This window comes from Sciurus vulgaris (genome assembly GCF_902686455.1).
Source record: "Sciurus vulgaris genome assembly, chromosome: 15".
Classification (NCBI taxonomy): domain Eukaryota; kingdom Metazoa; phylum Chordata; class Mammalia; order Rodentia; family Sciuridae; genus Sciurus; species Sciurus vulgaris.
In genome coordinates this window covers 14,994,391-15,012,383 of record NC_136476.1, presented here as the reverse complement: position 1 = coordinate 15,012,383, position 17,993 = coordinate 14,994,391, and the positions used below count along the sequence as shown (strand labels likewise).

The 17,993-nt window shown below is 36.5% G+C and overlaps 1 protein-coding gene across 1 annotated transcript in view; it reads left to right on the top strand.

Moving 5' to 3' along the window:
- Positions 1 to 17,993, top strand: part of TMC1 (transmembrane channel like 1) — a gene marked incomplete at its 5' end in the record, with an annotated part of 125,085 nt that overhangs the window by 106,605 nt on the left and 487 nt on the right. Inside the window, 5 exons of the mRNA XM_079112144.1 lie at positions 926 to 993; positions 5,614 to 5,853; positions 9,525 to 9,650; positions 13,126 to 13,204; positions 13,309 to 13,360. Of these exons, the coding sequence (XP_078968270.1) occupies positions 926 to 993; positions 5,614 to 5,853; positions 9,525 to 9,650; positions 13,126 to 13,204; positions 13,309 to 13,360 (565 nt within the window). The remainder of the gene's footprint in view (positions 1 to 925; positions 994 to 5,613; positions 5,854 to 9,524; positions 9,651 to 13,125; positions 13,205 to 13,308; positions 13,361 to 17,993) is intronic.

The window sequence follows — 17,993 nt, the reverse complement described above, 5'->3', positions numbered from 1 at the left end:
CCTGCTGGGATGCCTCATCTGTCACCAGGTGCCCACTTTGGTCCTAGTGATGATCCCGCTACACAATGAACTTCTAGGTACTACTGCCCTGGAATGATGGATAAGATTACATAGGACATAAAGACCATACATTGAGTTCAGTAAATTCTTGAACTTCTTATTCTTTTTCTGCATTGTAAAATTAATTGTGAAATTTATTCAATTTTGTTGATTGTAAAATTAATTCAATTTTTGTTGAAGAATTCATTAGATATATGAAACAGAAAAAAAATCATAGTCCATCACCCTCTGATAAGCCATTAATATTTCACTAATTACTTTCCAGTCTCTTCCCTATTTGCAGCTTCATTATATAAAGTTGATTAAAAATAGTGAACATATAACATGATATGTTTTTGTTTAACATTCCAGCATAGTTTTCACTCTTGTATAAATAATTCCACAACTGTATAAATTGTTCCACAATTATTGTAATTAACTGCAACAAAATATCATGGTATAGACATACGGTGTTTACTTAGGCAACGTTGGACACTTAGAAGGTTTCATTATTCCTTGTTAAAATTATCAGCCTTTTCAAGACAGATTCCCAGAAGTAGACTTTCAGGATCCAAGCAAATGAAATTTTTAAAGCTTTTAATGTGTGTGATAAGACTGTTTTTCTAGAAATTTGCTACAGTTTTGTGTTCTACCAGCAGGGTATAAAAGCGCATCTGGTCATACTTTTGTAGTGCTGAGAGCTTTTAAAATGAATCTTGCTATGTTAAAAAGGTTACTTTGCTATTATTTTATGTATTCCACTGATTTTTCTGCTGTTGTCCCTGAAGGAAGTTAGTTAAGAGCCCAGTCATGCCTATGCAGAACCTTGCTGTTTGATTTTCACCATTTGAAATGCTAATCCCATGAACACCTGTGTCTCCTCTAGCCTTCCTACACCGAATTTGACATCAGTGGCAACGTCCTGGCTCTGATCTTCAACCAAGGCATGATCTGGTAGGCTGGCTATTAGACAGTTAATCACTTATAGAAAAGCTTCAAGTTCATATTGCAGAAAGCACTGCAGTCTGGAGTCAGAGGAGACTGTGATCCTTGGATTCTAATTTACTGTTTGCCCTTGAAAAGTGGATGCTGTAATCGTTTGTTTATTTATTTATTTATTTACTCATTTCCATATTTGAAGTTTTGTTCTCTAGGCATTTTCTAGTTTGCAGAGTGTTCTTTCATCAAATGATCTCAGTTTATATTCTGCTTGGTAGATTTATTTGAAGACTATCTTTTTATATTCTCTGACACCAGGATCCAATAATGAAAAATATTAATGATCATATTACAACCTATTAGTAAGAAATAAATGAATACAAGTCCTTCTGAGAAACTGATTTAATTTTGTTCACTGCTAAATATATTTAAAATACATCAGCTATTTTAAAAATAATGTCTTACTGAACCCAATAGTTTATAGAGATGAAACACATGTTTTAGGAAGGATAAGTTAAAAATATGATCTTCATTTTTTAACTTGCTTAATAAGGCCATTTGCACATTGGAATTGTTTTGATATGAAAGAATTATCATATCTTTTATAAAATGGAAGCATTGTCACTGTAAACTCTGACAGGTTATGATAAGTTGATACAGTAGAAACCGTTTTTGAGTTTAAAAATTGAATCACAGCATGCAATTCATCTGGGGACCATGTGTCTTGGAAATCTGTCACTCTTAACTAAGAACCCACAAGCAGTTGCAATTGAGCTACTTTATCCTGTGAATGTGTGACTTTACAATATTGTGATCCCAACCACACCATTGTCCAATTACATATGCCAGGAGAGTTTTGGTTTTTGGACAAGCTTCATATATTATTCAAAATCTTTCAATCCTAGTGGCTGTCCTGAATTATTAAATCTTTGGTTACTGATGGAGACTGAACCCCTTTGCGAACCTTAAAATTCTCTCATTTCAGTAACATGAAGACTAGTCTCCTGGGCTCCAGAGTCCTGCCATGGTGTCTGTCAAATTCTTGTGCCTCCTTAGGTGAATCCATATGAAAAACAAACAAACAAACAAAAACTATTAAGAGATTACTTTCTCTTGTCAGATATGTTTTAAAAATGCAATTCCTGTTCCCTCATTCTCTACGTTTTGAAAGTATGGGTCACATACTCAGAGATCATTGAAGAGGAAAAAGCTTCCTTTAATCTCCAGGCAGGGAGGAAAGTCAAGGGGGCCTAAGGAGTGTTGACTGACAGAGTCAGAGGAGTAGCTCCTATGGGTTCTGATCTTTGCCTTCCTAGATGGGAATCTGCTGTCATGGCCGAAAATGGCGAACTCGGCTACTGGTGTAATGAGAAACCACTGCCTCCTACCAGGGTCTTTCATACAAAGTATCATAAATCCCTCAGGCCTGGTGGGTGCCATTGGTGCAGACATATGCTGCACGTCTTCTGTGTTCTTTCAGAGTTGAAATTACAAATTGGCCAATAAATTCATTTTTATCACCAGAAAAGCCATTGTCATTGCTGCTCTAATTTATTTTCCTTAAAATTTTGCGACCATTTGTCTGCTATTGTTTGTATTGAGATTCTGAAAAATGTTAAACGTTTTTCCAGTTCTTTCATGGGAAGATCCATTATCAAAAATCTCTGTATTATCACTTCACTATTGCTTTCTGAATATTCACTCCTTGGGCATTGGTCAAGCTTGCTTATGATTAGTTTGATAAGGACTTTCGAAAATGATCGTGTTTTGTGAGTGTACAAAAATATTCACTTTCCAGAGTTCTGGAAACAAAGTAACTTTTATTCTGTTATTCATCTTTAGGTCAGTACTTTGCACAAACACTCTTCCCAAATCCAGGAGAGTGGTGAGGAGTGTGGATGGGTTGTGGCAAAGGTGTGTAGTGCTGAGTTTAAGGTTGGTAGGCTCACTTGGTACACGAGTCCTCACACATGATACTTCCATTATTTCCTGAGGCATGAGGATCTGACACCTGAATTTAGCCATTTTTAACAGAGGTAATAAAAACAGTATGAGGATTTTGTATTCAATTCCATTGGTTCGTGACATTCAATTACTGCTCTAGGGGTTGCTGAATTGTGAAGATTGCTTAAGCAGATGTTATTAAAGTCAAGACTTATAGGCAAGATTCATTTTGTTATAATTTGGTTGATGATCAGTCAACTTTAACATGCTTATTTTTAAAATAGAGATTGTGTCTGCAATAATAATTTTAAATGATGAAAGCACACAATATCTCTATCAGGCAGAATGTAGACAGGTGGCAGAGAACAACAGTGATGTGAGAGAGAATGAATTTTGAACATTTCTTTAACACTTTCCCATTGGATACCCTCCCTCACATCTTCCCACTCTCTCCCTTCCTTTTCTCAGTTGATCAGATGTGAATAATTTACCTGACATGTACGTGTCACTGGAGTAATAATGAAATCTAAATAAAAGAAGCTTTCATTTGCTTTGATCTTCTTGGAAGAAAGGCATTTTATAAGGATAAGATATTACAATGATTTTTAACTGACAGATGATGGGATCAGGTCTGGATAAGGGACTTAGTGAGCCAAGCTGATTAGTGAGTCATGAACAAATATGGGACGAGCATTAAGATTCAGACTTCGTCCTGCTGGGGCCTGTTTTTCTGGGTTATGACTCTTGAGTCATTTGTTCATGATGTCTGTGTAATACTTATTTTGTAATTTGTTTATCTCTAAATACACATGCATATAATTTGTGTGTACATATAGATGCATATAGAAAAGCACTGTACATAGATACAAAGATGAGGTTTTATGAAACTCTAGGTTTCGAATTGCATGCAAAATTTTGTTTTAAACTCAATTAGGTTTACAGAAATGAAACAATCCTTGAACCTTAGTGCCTTATGAAAAGGACGTGTGCAGTGTAGGCTGGGGTAGAGCTCTGATCTTATACCTTTCCTTCACCTTAGAGACATGAACGGATGGAATAAGATCATTCTGGATCATTGCTGGTCACAGTAGCAGAGGAGAAGAGAATAAAAGCCACATAGGGCTGTTAATGTTTTCTCTCAGCAGTGAGGCATCTCATTTCTATTCTTATTTTGTTGATCAGCTCAAGCCACAGGATCAAGTCTGACTTTCAGAATGAAGTGATCATAATTCCATTCTGAATTGTATCACAGGTCTTGGCATGTGGAGATATAATCTAGGACTTTGCAGTTCTGACCCATCAGTTAGAAGTATCACTAACTTGATCTTTTGTTTGTTTGTTTGTTTCAACTTCTCTCTTGATATTTTATAACAAAGATACAGTAGGTTGTTTTAAATTCTATCCTTACATGAAAAAATAACTTCCTACAAATTTTGTCCCTTTGCTATAACAAATATCATTCAGATCTGTTGTCTGGTATCTTACCAACAAAATAATCTAGATTATAGCAAGATGTCACTTTTCAAAGGAATGAGTTAACTTTGGCTTAGTATAAGTTCAATTATAAAAGAAACTAATTTCTTAACCTAACTAAAAAATGTCTATAATATACCAAATTTACATTGGATTGGTTAAACAATGACTTCATGCATCCAGGGAGTACAAAATGTTAAACCTAACCAGAAATGCTGACGAGTTTATTATAGTTGAGACAGTTTAAAAGATAGGACGCCACTTACATTTATAAAATACGTACATATGAGTCTTCTTTTGGTTTGGGACTAGTAAATTGCTTTTTGTATTACTTTATGGGGTTAACAGATTTTCTTATCAAAGAAAATTGAAAACTTATTTGTTGAAACAATCAACTAAGCTATCAAGTAAAAGTGACCTCATCTAAGTAGTTTTTTTTTTTTTTAATTTTATTTAGAAGTGGTATTTTACTGTACTTAAGTCAGATGCACAAAGCAATGATGGATTTCCAAGACAAAATACAGTATGGAAGTAAGCAGATAAATTAAATTTAGATGGATGTGTGGGATTTTCATCTCCAAACACATAAATCAAGATATAAATTATCAAGAAAATACAGTATAATATTCATCATAAATACAACTTCTTATCAACTCTAAAACACCTTAACAACTAGAAAAAGAAAATGATTAGTATCAGACAAAGAAAAAAAATCATGTTAGTTTTTTTTTTCATTTTTCACTAAGCAAAAGTTAATTACCTATGCAGGTAAAATTGATTAATTAGAAATGTAGAGTATATTTGAATAGCATAAGTTACTTTAGGGGACAATTATCAAAAGTTGTATTTTATACATGTATAAATGATATGAATATTAGGGGAAATCAAGTTTAAAATTAGAAGAAAGAAACAAATTGTAATACATGGTTCACTCTTGTAGTTTACATTTATTAATGATAATAGATGTAGGTGGTTCACAGCATAATTTCTATGAAAGAATTGTGTATACAGTACCTACAATGATGGGGGAAGTGGCAGAATGTGTGTTGAAGATGGAAGTAGATGAGTCTGGTTTATTGTAAGAAGAGTGTGTGTGGATGAATGTGGTAGTACATCTTCTGCCTATAAAAAGAGGCATGACGTAAAAGAAGCAGGTGCTGTGTGACTTGGTTACGGAGTGAAGACTCCAAATTGAGCTGTGCTCTGTTTTCTTTCTAGGATGGGCTCTTTCTTCGCTCCCAGCCTCCCAGGCATTAATATCCTGCGACTCCACACATCTATGTACTTCCAGTGCTGGGCTGTGATGTGCTGCAATGTTCCCGAAGCCAGGGTCTTCAAAGCTTCCAGATCCAATAATTTCTACCTGGGCATGCTCTTGCTCATTCTATTCCTGTCCACCATGCCGGTCCTGTACATGATCGTATCTCTCCCGCCATCTTTTGATTGTGGTCCCTTCAGGTCTCTTGTCTTTGAAATTTGACTTGGACATAGTATTTTTCCAGGGGTAGAAGTGCAAATGGTCACCAATTATATAAACTAATTTTTTTTCACCCAAACAATGACATTTTGGGTTGGTAAAAATGATATCCTTTACATATTCAGAACTGGAAAGTCTTAAGCAAGTCCATTTATTTTCTCATTTAGGAATCATAAAAGGGAAAATAATCTTTGTTACTCTAGGTGCTGCTTAGGTGGAATATAGACAAAGAACCTGAGCTGTTTCCATATTAGGGGATAGCTAAGAGCAAGGTTTGATTAGTCTGGATGTGAGAATTTTGCTGATGCCTGACCATCAAATCCAGACATAGTTCACCATTGCTTCTTCTTATCTGGACCAACCACCACCAGGATGGGGTGTGGAGGTTGCCTACATGTTACATAAGAAATGGAATCATCAAACAATAATAACAGCTATTATAAAGAGGGTCACGCGATTTGTGATTCAGAATGTCACATGAGAGTCAAAAGATTAGTATGTTCCTCATACATAGTCTCCCTAAGGTCACTCAAGCCAGTAGTCAAGAGTCAAGAAGGTTCTTTGATCCAAGTTAAAGATGTAGTTTTCTACAGTTCTCTAGGGCCAAGTTTTTGGTCTGACACATATTGGAAAGCAAAACCCCTGGGATCTAGAGGATAGGATCTTACTCTCTAAACACCCTTAGAAATGAATCTACCACAAGTCCCTCCAAGAATTTCTACATGCGGAGTTACTGACCAGCATGCATTTGAAGGGAAGGAAATGTGAATGCAAAAGGACGTACGAGTGATAAGCACAACGCTGTCATGGCCACTTCAATTTCCTCTATCCCATGTCAAGACCCATGCTATTTAATTAAAGTCAAAATGTTCATCCTCCACAGATTTTGTACAATGAGACAGTTTTCACTCTGATAATACCCCTAGCTATTGCTTTACTGGAAAAGAAAGAAATTGTTAACCTGGAGGATATATCCAAACTAGTGGGAGTTCTGTTAAACTCAGGAAACTGATGCCCACATGCTTCATTCATCTCTCTCTCTCTCTCTCTCCCTCTCTCTCTCTCTCTCCCTCTCTCTCTCTCTCTCCCTCTCTCTCTCTCTCTCTCTCTCTCTCTCTCTCTCTCTCTCTCTCTCTCTCTCTCTCTCTCTCTCTGTGTGTGTGTGTGTGTGTGTGTGTGTGTGTGTGTGTGTGTGCTTCCAAGTGGGCTGAAATAAATAATGCAGATAGTGACATCTGGAGACTATATATGAAATTACAGTCTTAAAGGACACATTTATCTTAATAAATCCTTAATAAATCTCAGAGTACAAAGTTTAAGGAATGATATTCAGAGTCTTCAGTTAAATACCTGAACAACTTAATATCAGGGTAAATTTTAAGGGGACGTATTAGTTTTTAATTGGAAGTTGAACCTTTCCAGTAAAACACATAACAAAGGACTTTAGGTTTTCATAATGGAAGCCACAGGATATAAACAAAGCTGGTGATTCACAGGTTTATTCAGATTTAAAATACCATCGAATCAGACAGTAATTGCAAAATGTTAGCCTTTTAAGCTCTGACATCTCTGGCTTTCCTTATGTCACACACTGAGTTACTCTGATTTTTGCTGAAAAAAAATTATACAATGAAGCATAGTATCTGACTTTGTCCAAGAGTTTCCTGACATGCAAACTTAGGTGAATTGTTTCATAAATATCACTATGTTGAGGTCAAGAAAATTTAAATATTTTCATAAGAGGACTGGAAAAGGGGTATGTCTATATTGCTTAGCTTATTTGCCTGTCAGTTTCCTTCTTTTAGAGAAAAAAGAAAAGTTTACTTTGCTTCTTTGTTTGCTCCACCCGTTTAGCATGTTCCTGGCACTTGTTGTCCTCAGGAACTCTGAGCTTGGGGTGAAGGCTGCCTAAGTCTATCTGGTTCCTGGGTGGGCAGCAAATTGGCAAACATGACTGGGAGGTAGTTTAATGTAGTTGTCACCATGATAACCAGTTGCTGTCAGGTACAGGTGAGTGTTTAGGCAAGCGGGCTGTAGTCTCTTTCTATTCCCCAAAGCAAGTTGGTGAGATCTTCTGGCATATTCTGGTTTTATAAGACCTAGCTATAGAAGGTGATTTTTGTAGAAAATTGTTTCAATAGCTAGTAAGTAGATTTCCCTTAAGTCGTTGGCAGCTTAGAAACGATTTCTTTGATGTTCAAGACAATTCTTCAAATTGTCCCATCATGTCCCAACACTGCTCCCACACAGCTGTGTCAATAATTCTGAACAATTTGTCATTCTGTAGGTTCTCCCATGCCTCCTCACTTATGCTATGGCAATTTTTTTTTAATGTATTTGCATCTTACTGTAAAAGTAATGACATATTTATCTTGGATAACCTGGAAGTTGTAGAAATATTTTAACATTGAAACAAGTCCCATAACCCAAAGATCTGAAATAATGACTCAACATTTTGGCATTTTATATTCATGTTTTCTTTTTATGAAATTAAAAAAAGCTGAGACAATACCAGTGTATATACAGGTTTATATAGTGTTTTAACAGGAACATTATGCTGTGATGTTGCTATTATGTTACTCATTTGCAATTAGACATTATGTGTATATTCTTATCTATAATATGTGAAGCAAAACAAAAAATCTCCATAGTTCAATGACTCCTAACAAAATACTTGGAATCATTTTGTCTGTTGAATGACAGTGTTAGATTCAGAGAAATTAACATCTAATCTGGGACTTGTGGGTCATGTACATTGAGTAGTTGAAAATGTTTAAAGATTAAAAAACAAAAGCAAGACTAAACATAGTGAATGTTACACCAACCTTTAACCTGAGGATATATACAATTTGTTGAAATATGACAATATATTTTTTGAAAATTGCAAATTTTTATTACAGGATCAGTATAAATATATAGAAAAAAGTAACCTAGCATTATGAATATTCTATTGTACCTCTAAATATTCTATATTAAGTTAAAACACTCTGCTTTGATTTTTCTAGTTGATAGCTGCTGGTTTTCCTGTAAATTGAATGTGTCTTAGCTGGTATTCATAAGGGGTTGTCCAACAGAGGCAACCCTGAGAGGAAAAGGAATCATCTTTCAGTGGGTTACCTATAAGCAGGTCTGATGAAGGAGGTCTGGTGGTAAATGAGATGAAAGCTAAAGCATGGAAAGAGATACTGGATTATTTGTGGATTTTATTCTGCTAGGCTATTACTTGTGCTTATTTCCAAAGTCAATTAAAAATTAAGTTCCCTCTGCACTCAGCTCAAAGAGTGCCTTCTTTAGCAAGAACAGCCAGCAGAGGGGTAGCTGCTTATAAAATATACTTCAATCAAAATCTCTCAGTGTTAACATTTTTCCTTCCCATGTTGTAGTTAATTTCCTAACTGCTGGAACTGTGTGTGTGTGTGTGTGTGTGTGTGTGTGTGTGTGTGTGTGTGTGTGTGTGTTGGGATAACATTTCTTATATCTTGTTCACATGTTGGCAAGATGAGGTTGAAGTATTTAGGAGCTAGAGCTAAACATCAGATTCCTAACCTGCACAAGTACCTAAGCAGTATTTGAGAAATATTTTAAGTTTTCTTGGTGTAACCATAATTTCTGCATTTGTTTTACACAAACCTCTCTCTTTCTTTCCTCCCAGCGGCAAAAACAGGATGTTTGAAGTCATCGGTGAGACCCTGGAGCACGATTTCCCAAGCTGGATGGCAAAGATTTTGAGACAGCTCTCCAACCCTGGACTGGTCATTGCGGTTGTCCTAGTCATGGCGTATGTGCTTCCCCTTAGAAAGAGCCTTTGTAATTCGTTTCCTGGCTCCTTATAAGTTTCAGCCCTTTTCAGCTTTTTTCCTCTCCCCACGGGTTGTGCTAACCTAACCAAATTCAGTTCTGAATACATGTTGGTGGGAGCTAAAAATTCATGAGCCATATTCTGATCCTGTTGGATGTAATTCACAGCCATCTGCATCTGTCTTTGCCTCCCCAGGATTATAAGATTTGTTCCCAAGTAACCAAAATAATTATCAGTAAACAGCTAAAGCAAGGGAAACATAAATGCTAAATGCTAAATCTAATCAGCACATTGAGCTTCCCCCTGCAACATGGCCCCCGCCTCTTGTTCCATAAAGCAGATGGTTGTGAATATACAGAAATGATGAGCCTCTAAGTCGATATTCCCCTTGAGGGCCCTGTAAGCTGTATTTTAGGGCTAATGGCTCAAGGGGTCTTAAAAATCTCCCTGTCCTTGTTCTTAGAGGGCTGTTAAAAACTATGTGTCCATAATAACAGGATCAGAGAAAAGTCTTAGATCCTTTTCATCTACCCCTTTAAAGTCAGAAGTGATTTCCAAAAGGGGAACTTGGTAGAAGACTTTTGTTTCTATACAGCTTTCGTTGACTGGCTGACTCGGCCACAGCAGAGAAACTTACATAATCCAAGTAAAACTACGGGCTTGCTATGGAAGAGTCAAAATCAATCAATCAATCAATCAATCAATAAAAAGCACCCTTCCTTTCAAAGCCCCACCCTCTGGAAAGAGAAAATTTGGAACTGCCACTGCTTCCAGCCAAGGAGGGCAAACATTCCCCACCAAAAGGGGAACAAAGTTGACGCAGATGATTGGATTTGTTCAGATAAAGGTATAAGGAGGAGGATATGTGAGGCAGGACACTCCCACGGGTGTGAAATAAATAAGCTGGGGTGCTGAACCAGTTATCATCTTGGGCAGGTCCTGAAGGCAGGGGTCATCTTCAATGTGTAAGTTAAATCAACTTCCAGGAATAAAGTGGTCTTTCCTACGTGAGAAAGATGACAGCGTGGTAATAGTAGGACTCTAAGTAGACCCTTTCTCAGTAAATCCTGTGCTCATGCCTTTACACAATGAAGCTTTCTGAGGGAGAGCTAATAACCCATAAGGATAATTAAACAGTAAAGCAGATTACTCTTATATATTACAGAACCTTGATCATGAGGTGGTATTAAGAATGTGATAGTAAATCTCTGGCACAGATGTGTTAGAAAACAACTTGCTGAATGCAGCATCTTTCACCAGATGGCCCTTGGAGTGATTTTCTTTCTCTACATTTTCATGATACACTGGCTTCTGAGAGCATGCTAATGAGTATCCTGTGACCTTTGATGGTCAAGGTCCTTTAGTGGCATAAATAAAATCTTGTTCAACACACACTCCAGAAAAATTAAATTTTGTTACATTCTGAATTTATTGAGAGACAGATTTGTTTTTAAGCAAAGGAGTGATATCATATGAATGCAGTATCTGAAGATATAATAAGCGTCTTTAAAGTTGGAGAGAGAATTAACATTGCTGCTGCTGCTGTTCCAGACACCAACCGTACATTGACTCATTGAATTCCCACAATAGCTTTAAGATGTTGGTTTCATTCATCATATTATCAACTACACATGGAAGATCCCCAAATCAAGTGACAAATAAGTGGAATTAAAGCTCATGTCTTCTCACTTCTACTTCTTATTTCCTCCACTCATTCACACCACCAAGTAGAGTATGGGATTTGTGAGCTGTCAGAAGGGTTGGAAGCACTCTTTCGGGGTCCAGCACATTATTCTCTTAAAGGGCCAAATAGCAGGTGTGTTGAACAGAGGTGAAATTGAGGACCTTATGTAACTACTTATATAAATACTTAAGATGTAAAAACCATTCTTTAGTTAGTTCATTGGCCATAGAAAACAGTCTGGGAGCCAGATTTGCCCTGAAGACCTTAAGTTTGCCCACTTATGAAATAGACAGCCCAGATGAAAACTGTCCATGTGTGAGGGTCAAAAAGATGTCCAGAAATACTGATTTTAGCTCTGAGGTTCTGATTTAAAACCTAAATTTCAGTTTATTACTGATTTTATTTTTTCAGGTCCTGAGGTCTCTTATTTTATAAGCCTTTTGAAATTGGTTTGGCTTTTTATTACCTTTAATTAGAGAATGTTACAGTCATTTTGAATTTCCCCAGTGGACCATATTAAATCCACTTGGATGGCTTTTGAGTATCCTAGCAGAGTTCAGGTTGCTTTTCTCTAGGCAGTGTTGTTCCTTTGGAGTGTAGGAAGTGATTTGTGAGGAATACTCATTTAACCTGCTTTCCGAGGCAGGAAAAAAGTGATGAATAAATACAGAATTCTTCACTGGAAATGATATGTGAGATTTCAAGTTTACCCTCCAAATCCAGGAACTGTTCTAAGAAAATTCCTCTCTCTCTCTCTCTCTTTCTCTCTCTGTCTCTCTCTTTCTTTTTCTCTGTCTCTCTCTCTCTCTCTCACAAACACACACACACACACACACACACACACTTTATTGAGCACCTATTTCATGCCAGATTTTGTCTCAGATGTTTTCATGTATGTAATTTCAGTCAAATTCCAGTTAATCATAAAAGAAATAAACAAAACCCAACTAAACCATATCAATAATTGTGCTGCTAGCACCAGATGGCTCATAAAGGATATTATCTGGCATGTTGGTATGCAGAGGAAATGTGTTCAATATCCAGTTATTTGCAACAAAGAGCGATATCAGCTTTTTTTTTTTTACTGCATTTTTTCTTTGTTGTTTATTCATTTGTTTTAAGAGAAGATGAGCATATTTATTTTTGCAGAATTGTTGGGCTGGAATTTGCTCTTTCTAGAAATGTAAATGTCATCTGAAATCCAGAATTACTCCTTTCTAAAATGTTTTCTTTTTGAGGGAGGAAGAAATGCAAATAATACATTCTATGGAAAAAAAAAAAAACACCCATGTTAATTAACTATGCCTCTGAGGATGATATTCTTAGTTGTAAAGGCCAAAGGAGGGAATTTAAGGCAGAAAGTCATTTTCCTTTTATTTGACATATTCCCTAAGCCTCAGTAGATTTTCCATTTTCTTGGACGTCATTGCATCAATTTAAGCTGTTTTTAATTTTAACATAAACTAATTTTAGTACATTTCCAGGAAGAGGCTAATTTTAGGCAGTGTGGAATAGTAGTTAGGGTCCCAGGTGGTGGATTAGGAGCCTTTGGGCCGGACTTTCCAGCTTCAGCCTAGTCACTGTGTAAATCTGAGTGCACATCTTTACCTTCTGGAACTTAGTTTTTATCCATAAAATAAAAGGTTTTGAGTAGAAAATATCTTCATGTCCACTCCAGTGCTAACATTCTATGATTTAGTTAATGTAAATTTAAGAAGAATCTTGAGGAACTGAAAAGGCCATCCATTTTATTGTTTTCTCATAATATAGTTTGACCATCTATTATCTCAATGCCACTGCCAAGGGCCAGAAGGCAGCAAACCTGGAACTAAAAAAGAAGATGAAACTGGTAAGATACAATTTATTTCATTAAAAATATTGTCTTTATTAATATCAAGTAGTAAGGAACACCTGGAAATGTAATTTTCTTCTCTCCTCTTTTGTATTGTACAGCAAGCTTTGGAAAACAAAATGCGGAACAAGAAGATGGCAGCTGCCCGCGCAGGTTGGAGATGGGTTCATGCTGGCCATTTCGTCTTAACTAGACAAGTCTTCTCTTTTTGGTTTTTCTCTGAATGAGGCATTGGATGGCGAAAGTCATTATTGCCCTCAGCAAGTTGTTCTACATCCTCACCTTCCATCTCTAGTTGGTCTCATGCATCACATATCAGGATTTGGTTTTGTTTTTCAATGGGGGGAAAAGAAGAAAAAATTCAGGAGTGATAAAATAAAAAGTGACCTACAAAATTGATATAGGTTGAAAACATCCCTCTAGTCATATATAAATCGTGAATATAGCTAGTGTTCATTTTAACTATTTTTGTATATAGAAGGAAACATTGGAGAAATCCCAAAAGGATCTTCCTCTGAGTTTATCACCATTGATTGCCAGATAGCTCTTATAGTTCTTTCTTTTAAAGATTTCCTTAATTTTAAAAATATAGAGAGAGTTCCACATTAATAGATTCAACCAATTTTCTGTTGAAAATATTTGGGAAAAAAATTCTGTCTGCACTGAACATATACAGACTTTTTTCCCTTTGACCATTCCCTAAATAATACAGCATTACAACTTTTCGATAGCATTTACATGACATTAGAGAAGTAATCTAGAGATGATTTAAAGTACATGGGAGGATGTGTGTAGATTATATGAAATGCTCCTTACAAAGAGCTTCAACATCCTTTCATTTGTGTATATGTGGGGGTGTCTGGAACTAATCCCCTATAGGTACTCAGGGATGACTGTATTGGAATAAAGCAGATTCCTATTTGCAGATATTCATGATGTGCAGTGAGTTTTACTGCACCTATGAACTGTAGTGAATGTCTTTTCCGACTTTTCTCTCATTCCTAATTTTGAAACTCTGTATTACTAGAACTTTTCTTCCATATAAATAATTCAAAGGAACTCAAGTCAAATTGGTTATATTTAGAAAAGAGATGTCTTAGTCCACACAAATGAGCAGGGGAGTGGAATATATGGCTTCAGGCCACTTTTAATCCCACATTTGGAATGTGTTCAGGATTGAACCCATTTCTCTGTGAATCTCCTATGACTAGAATCCTTTTACATTAGGTGACCTTCATGGCAACAGGAATGGAGGCACCCTCTTTCAAGGGCCTGTCTTTGGACTGCAATTTTTCAAAGGAACTGAGAATGTGACTTTGAGTAGCTCCCTAGGAAAAGAAAAGGAACTTCTTTCCCAGATATTTCCCAGTGTCTCCTCTTTTAAGCTTGACCCCAAATGGGTCATATGTCCAACTCTGAATGGGACATTGTATATAAGACTGGTCATCATTTCCTGTCATCATTCCCTAAACAATACAGTATTCAACTATTCCCAAAGCATTTACATGGCATTAGGCACTGAGTATATATATGTATTTATATGAGTATATATATGAGTATATAAATGTAGGTTAGATGCAAATATTAGGTAGAGGTATAGGTTATGTGCAAATTAATAGGCCATTTTATAGAAAGGACCTACGCATCCTCAGATGTACAGAGAGTTGCTGAAGCCAGTCAGCACCTGCTCTTGGAATGGGGCTTGGTCAGTTTCACTGAAGCACATGGAATGCACTGGGGAGGATATATCTGCTTAAGAAAAGGGAAGAGAGTGCCAGGTGACTCAACCAACCTATTTTTGACACACTGTTTTGTTGTCTATTTTATGTTTATCTTTTGGGGAAAAAAATATTTTCCTGTACAGCAGGTAGAAGAGTAAGGTCAATCCTTAGGTACTGAATTGAATGATTATAGTGATTTACAATGATCAGACTAGTCTTTTTATAAAACATTTTATTTTTTATCAGTGCTAAATGTGCACATAGTTTAGAGTTACATAGCTCTGCAAAGTTTATTATGAAAAATAGCATCTCCTTTCCCTCTCTTACACTGTTGTGTCCTCTTCCCTTCTCCCCACACCCAAGTACCCAAAGACAAACACCTTCAACTCTTGGTTGGTTCTAAGGTATTTTTCTCCAAATTGCACTAACTTCTTATTTTTATTATAAATTAAAACTATTAACTACCATGGAGATAAGGATTTGACTCTTCTTCATACTCAACCTCTCTATATATATTATGCCAATATAGTTAGATTATTATTTTGGTTGGGACTATGCACTTTATTATGAACTTGCACATTTTCCTTGACTGAGCTATGAGGTAAACTATGGCTATTTGTGTATGTTCATTAATTTTGTCAGAATTCACAATGATCTCTTTTTAAATACTTTATTATTTTTCTATGTATTGATCAGTGATGAATTTTTAAATCTGTTATTTATGAAATTATGCTACCAATATATTTAGACATATTAGGTTTCCTGTCCATTTCATTTCTTCGAAGAAATCTTTTCCAGAATCTTTTAAACTTCTCAATTCTCAAGTGGTTTCCCTTTCTATCTGGTGTATAGCCATCACCCTGAGATTTCCCTTTATTGCCACCTGGAAGGATCTCTATGCCTCTATCTTGTTTGAATAGCCTAGCTTCCATTTTTCTCCAAATTCCCCTTTTTTGGTTTATTCATATGTGTTGGGCAAGTAAGGGGGTATGACAGGTAGTTTTTCTGAGACCTTGCATATCTGAAACTCTTTTAATCTACAATTTGATTATTAGTTTGGGTGTAGAAAATACCCATTAGATTAATAATAATATTCCCCCCCAAAATAATATTCCTTTAAAAAAATATTCCTTCAGACCTTTCAGTTGCCCTCTAGATCTCAGAATTGCTATTGGGAAGTCTAAAGCCATTCTTGAATCTTAATCTTTCTTGAGTGACTTGTATTTTTGATAGTCTGCTTTACCTATCTGGAAAGTTGTTTAAACTCTCTTCATCTCCAGTGTTCTGAATATCATAATGGTATATCTTCCATTTATACATTTTTATTCCTTGTGTATGCATTATTTAGCCTTTTCACTCTAGAAACTCAGCCTCTTTAGCTCTGGAGTTGTTTGTTGATTTCTTTTCATTCATTTTATGTGTTCTCTCTTTTTGAAATTCATATCATTTGGACCTTGAGCCTCTAGGACCAGTTCTTCCACTTCCTTACTTTTTGTTTTTATTCTCTCTTTCTCTCTTTGCTTTACTCCTGAATATTTTATTAACTTTAATTTTCAGTATTTCTTTGTTTCTTCACTTTTGCTATATAGCTTTAATTTCTTCAAGTTATTTTGTATTGTAATTGTTTTAAACAGCATCTTGTTCTAGTTTAATGGCATTAGTGGCTTGTTTTCTCTTTATGAGAATATTAATAGCTCCAAGGTTTCTTTGCCTTTCATGGTCTTTGTTTTCTCTAAGTTGCTCTGTCTTTACTTGGTCTCCTTTAGAGCTTTTTCTCAGCTGGTCTTTGGTTGTGGGCACTCAGGATACTCAGCAGGGTTTGCATGTTCTAGGCATGTGGGTAGGGCTTGAGGACAGGTCTTCACTGCAGGGCTCTACCTGGTCTCTTTGATGAACCTTCTGTCAGTATCTTCAGGTTTTTCCTCTTGGACAGATTAGATTCTTCAGACAAGTCACTTCCAAACTTCTGCCTGGAGACTAAAGATCTGTCTAGCAACATCATAACACCTAGGAATGGAAGAGTGCTTACATAGCCCCCTGTCTCTACCGTGTTACTCTTTGTAGTCTTCTAGCCCATGAACATGCCTGTTTCACTCTTTTTATGAAAACATTCTGCCAGTCTTCAGCCAGGATAAAGAAGGGGGCAGTTACCCATTTGTGCCAAGTGGAGGAGTAGATTGAGACTCCACTGCTTCTCAGACAGCTAAAGTCTCTTCCTTGTATTGATTCTTCACTTCCGGAAGTACCATAGCTGCCAATTCTTGTGTCCCTTGGAGATTTTACTGTGAAACTTAGGTTGCTTTTCCTCTTTTCCTTCTGGCTTAGGATTTCAGGATGTTTAAACTGATAAGTCACGTATTATTAATTTATCTACTTCTCAGTTTCTAAAATTTTGTAACTGTTTTTTCTCTTGTTCTCTCCTCCTTGTAGGTTTTTATGTACTCTTACCCTGGGGGAAAAGGTTCTCGAATATCTTGTTTGGGAGGGGCAAAAGTTCAATCTAAGGCATTTACCTGCACATCCCAGGCAAACCTTCATATCCATCCACCAAGAGGAGCAGTGATCTTATCTCCATCCTGATTCTGCTCAATCCATAGCGCTTACCTGGGGTGTGCTTACCTGTTGGTATGGAGTCTCCCTTGATGGAAATTGATTAGCGCTATCTAGTCTTCACAGGAGATGAACAGGTAGAAACTTGCACATCACACAGCATAATTTAACATTATTACTCTAGCTCTTAAAATGGTGAGTGGAGCCTGTAATCATGTGGTGGCCTGTAGTCCTCGCAGCTCAGGAGGCTGAGGCAGCAGGATCAGGAGTTCAAAGCCAACCTCAGCCAAAGCAAGGCCCTAAGCAACTAAGTGAGCCTCTGCCGCTAAATAAAAATATAAAATAGGACTGGGGATGTAGCTCTGTGACCAAGTGCCCCCAAGTTCAATCCCCAGCACCCCCCAAAAAATAAATAAATAAAATGGTGAGTGGAAAATTCTGACTTGTAAGATCTGATTTTAGTTAAATCTTATTGCTATTTTCATTTTTAAAAATAATGGTAAGATGCTATAGCA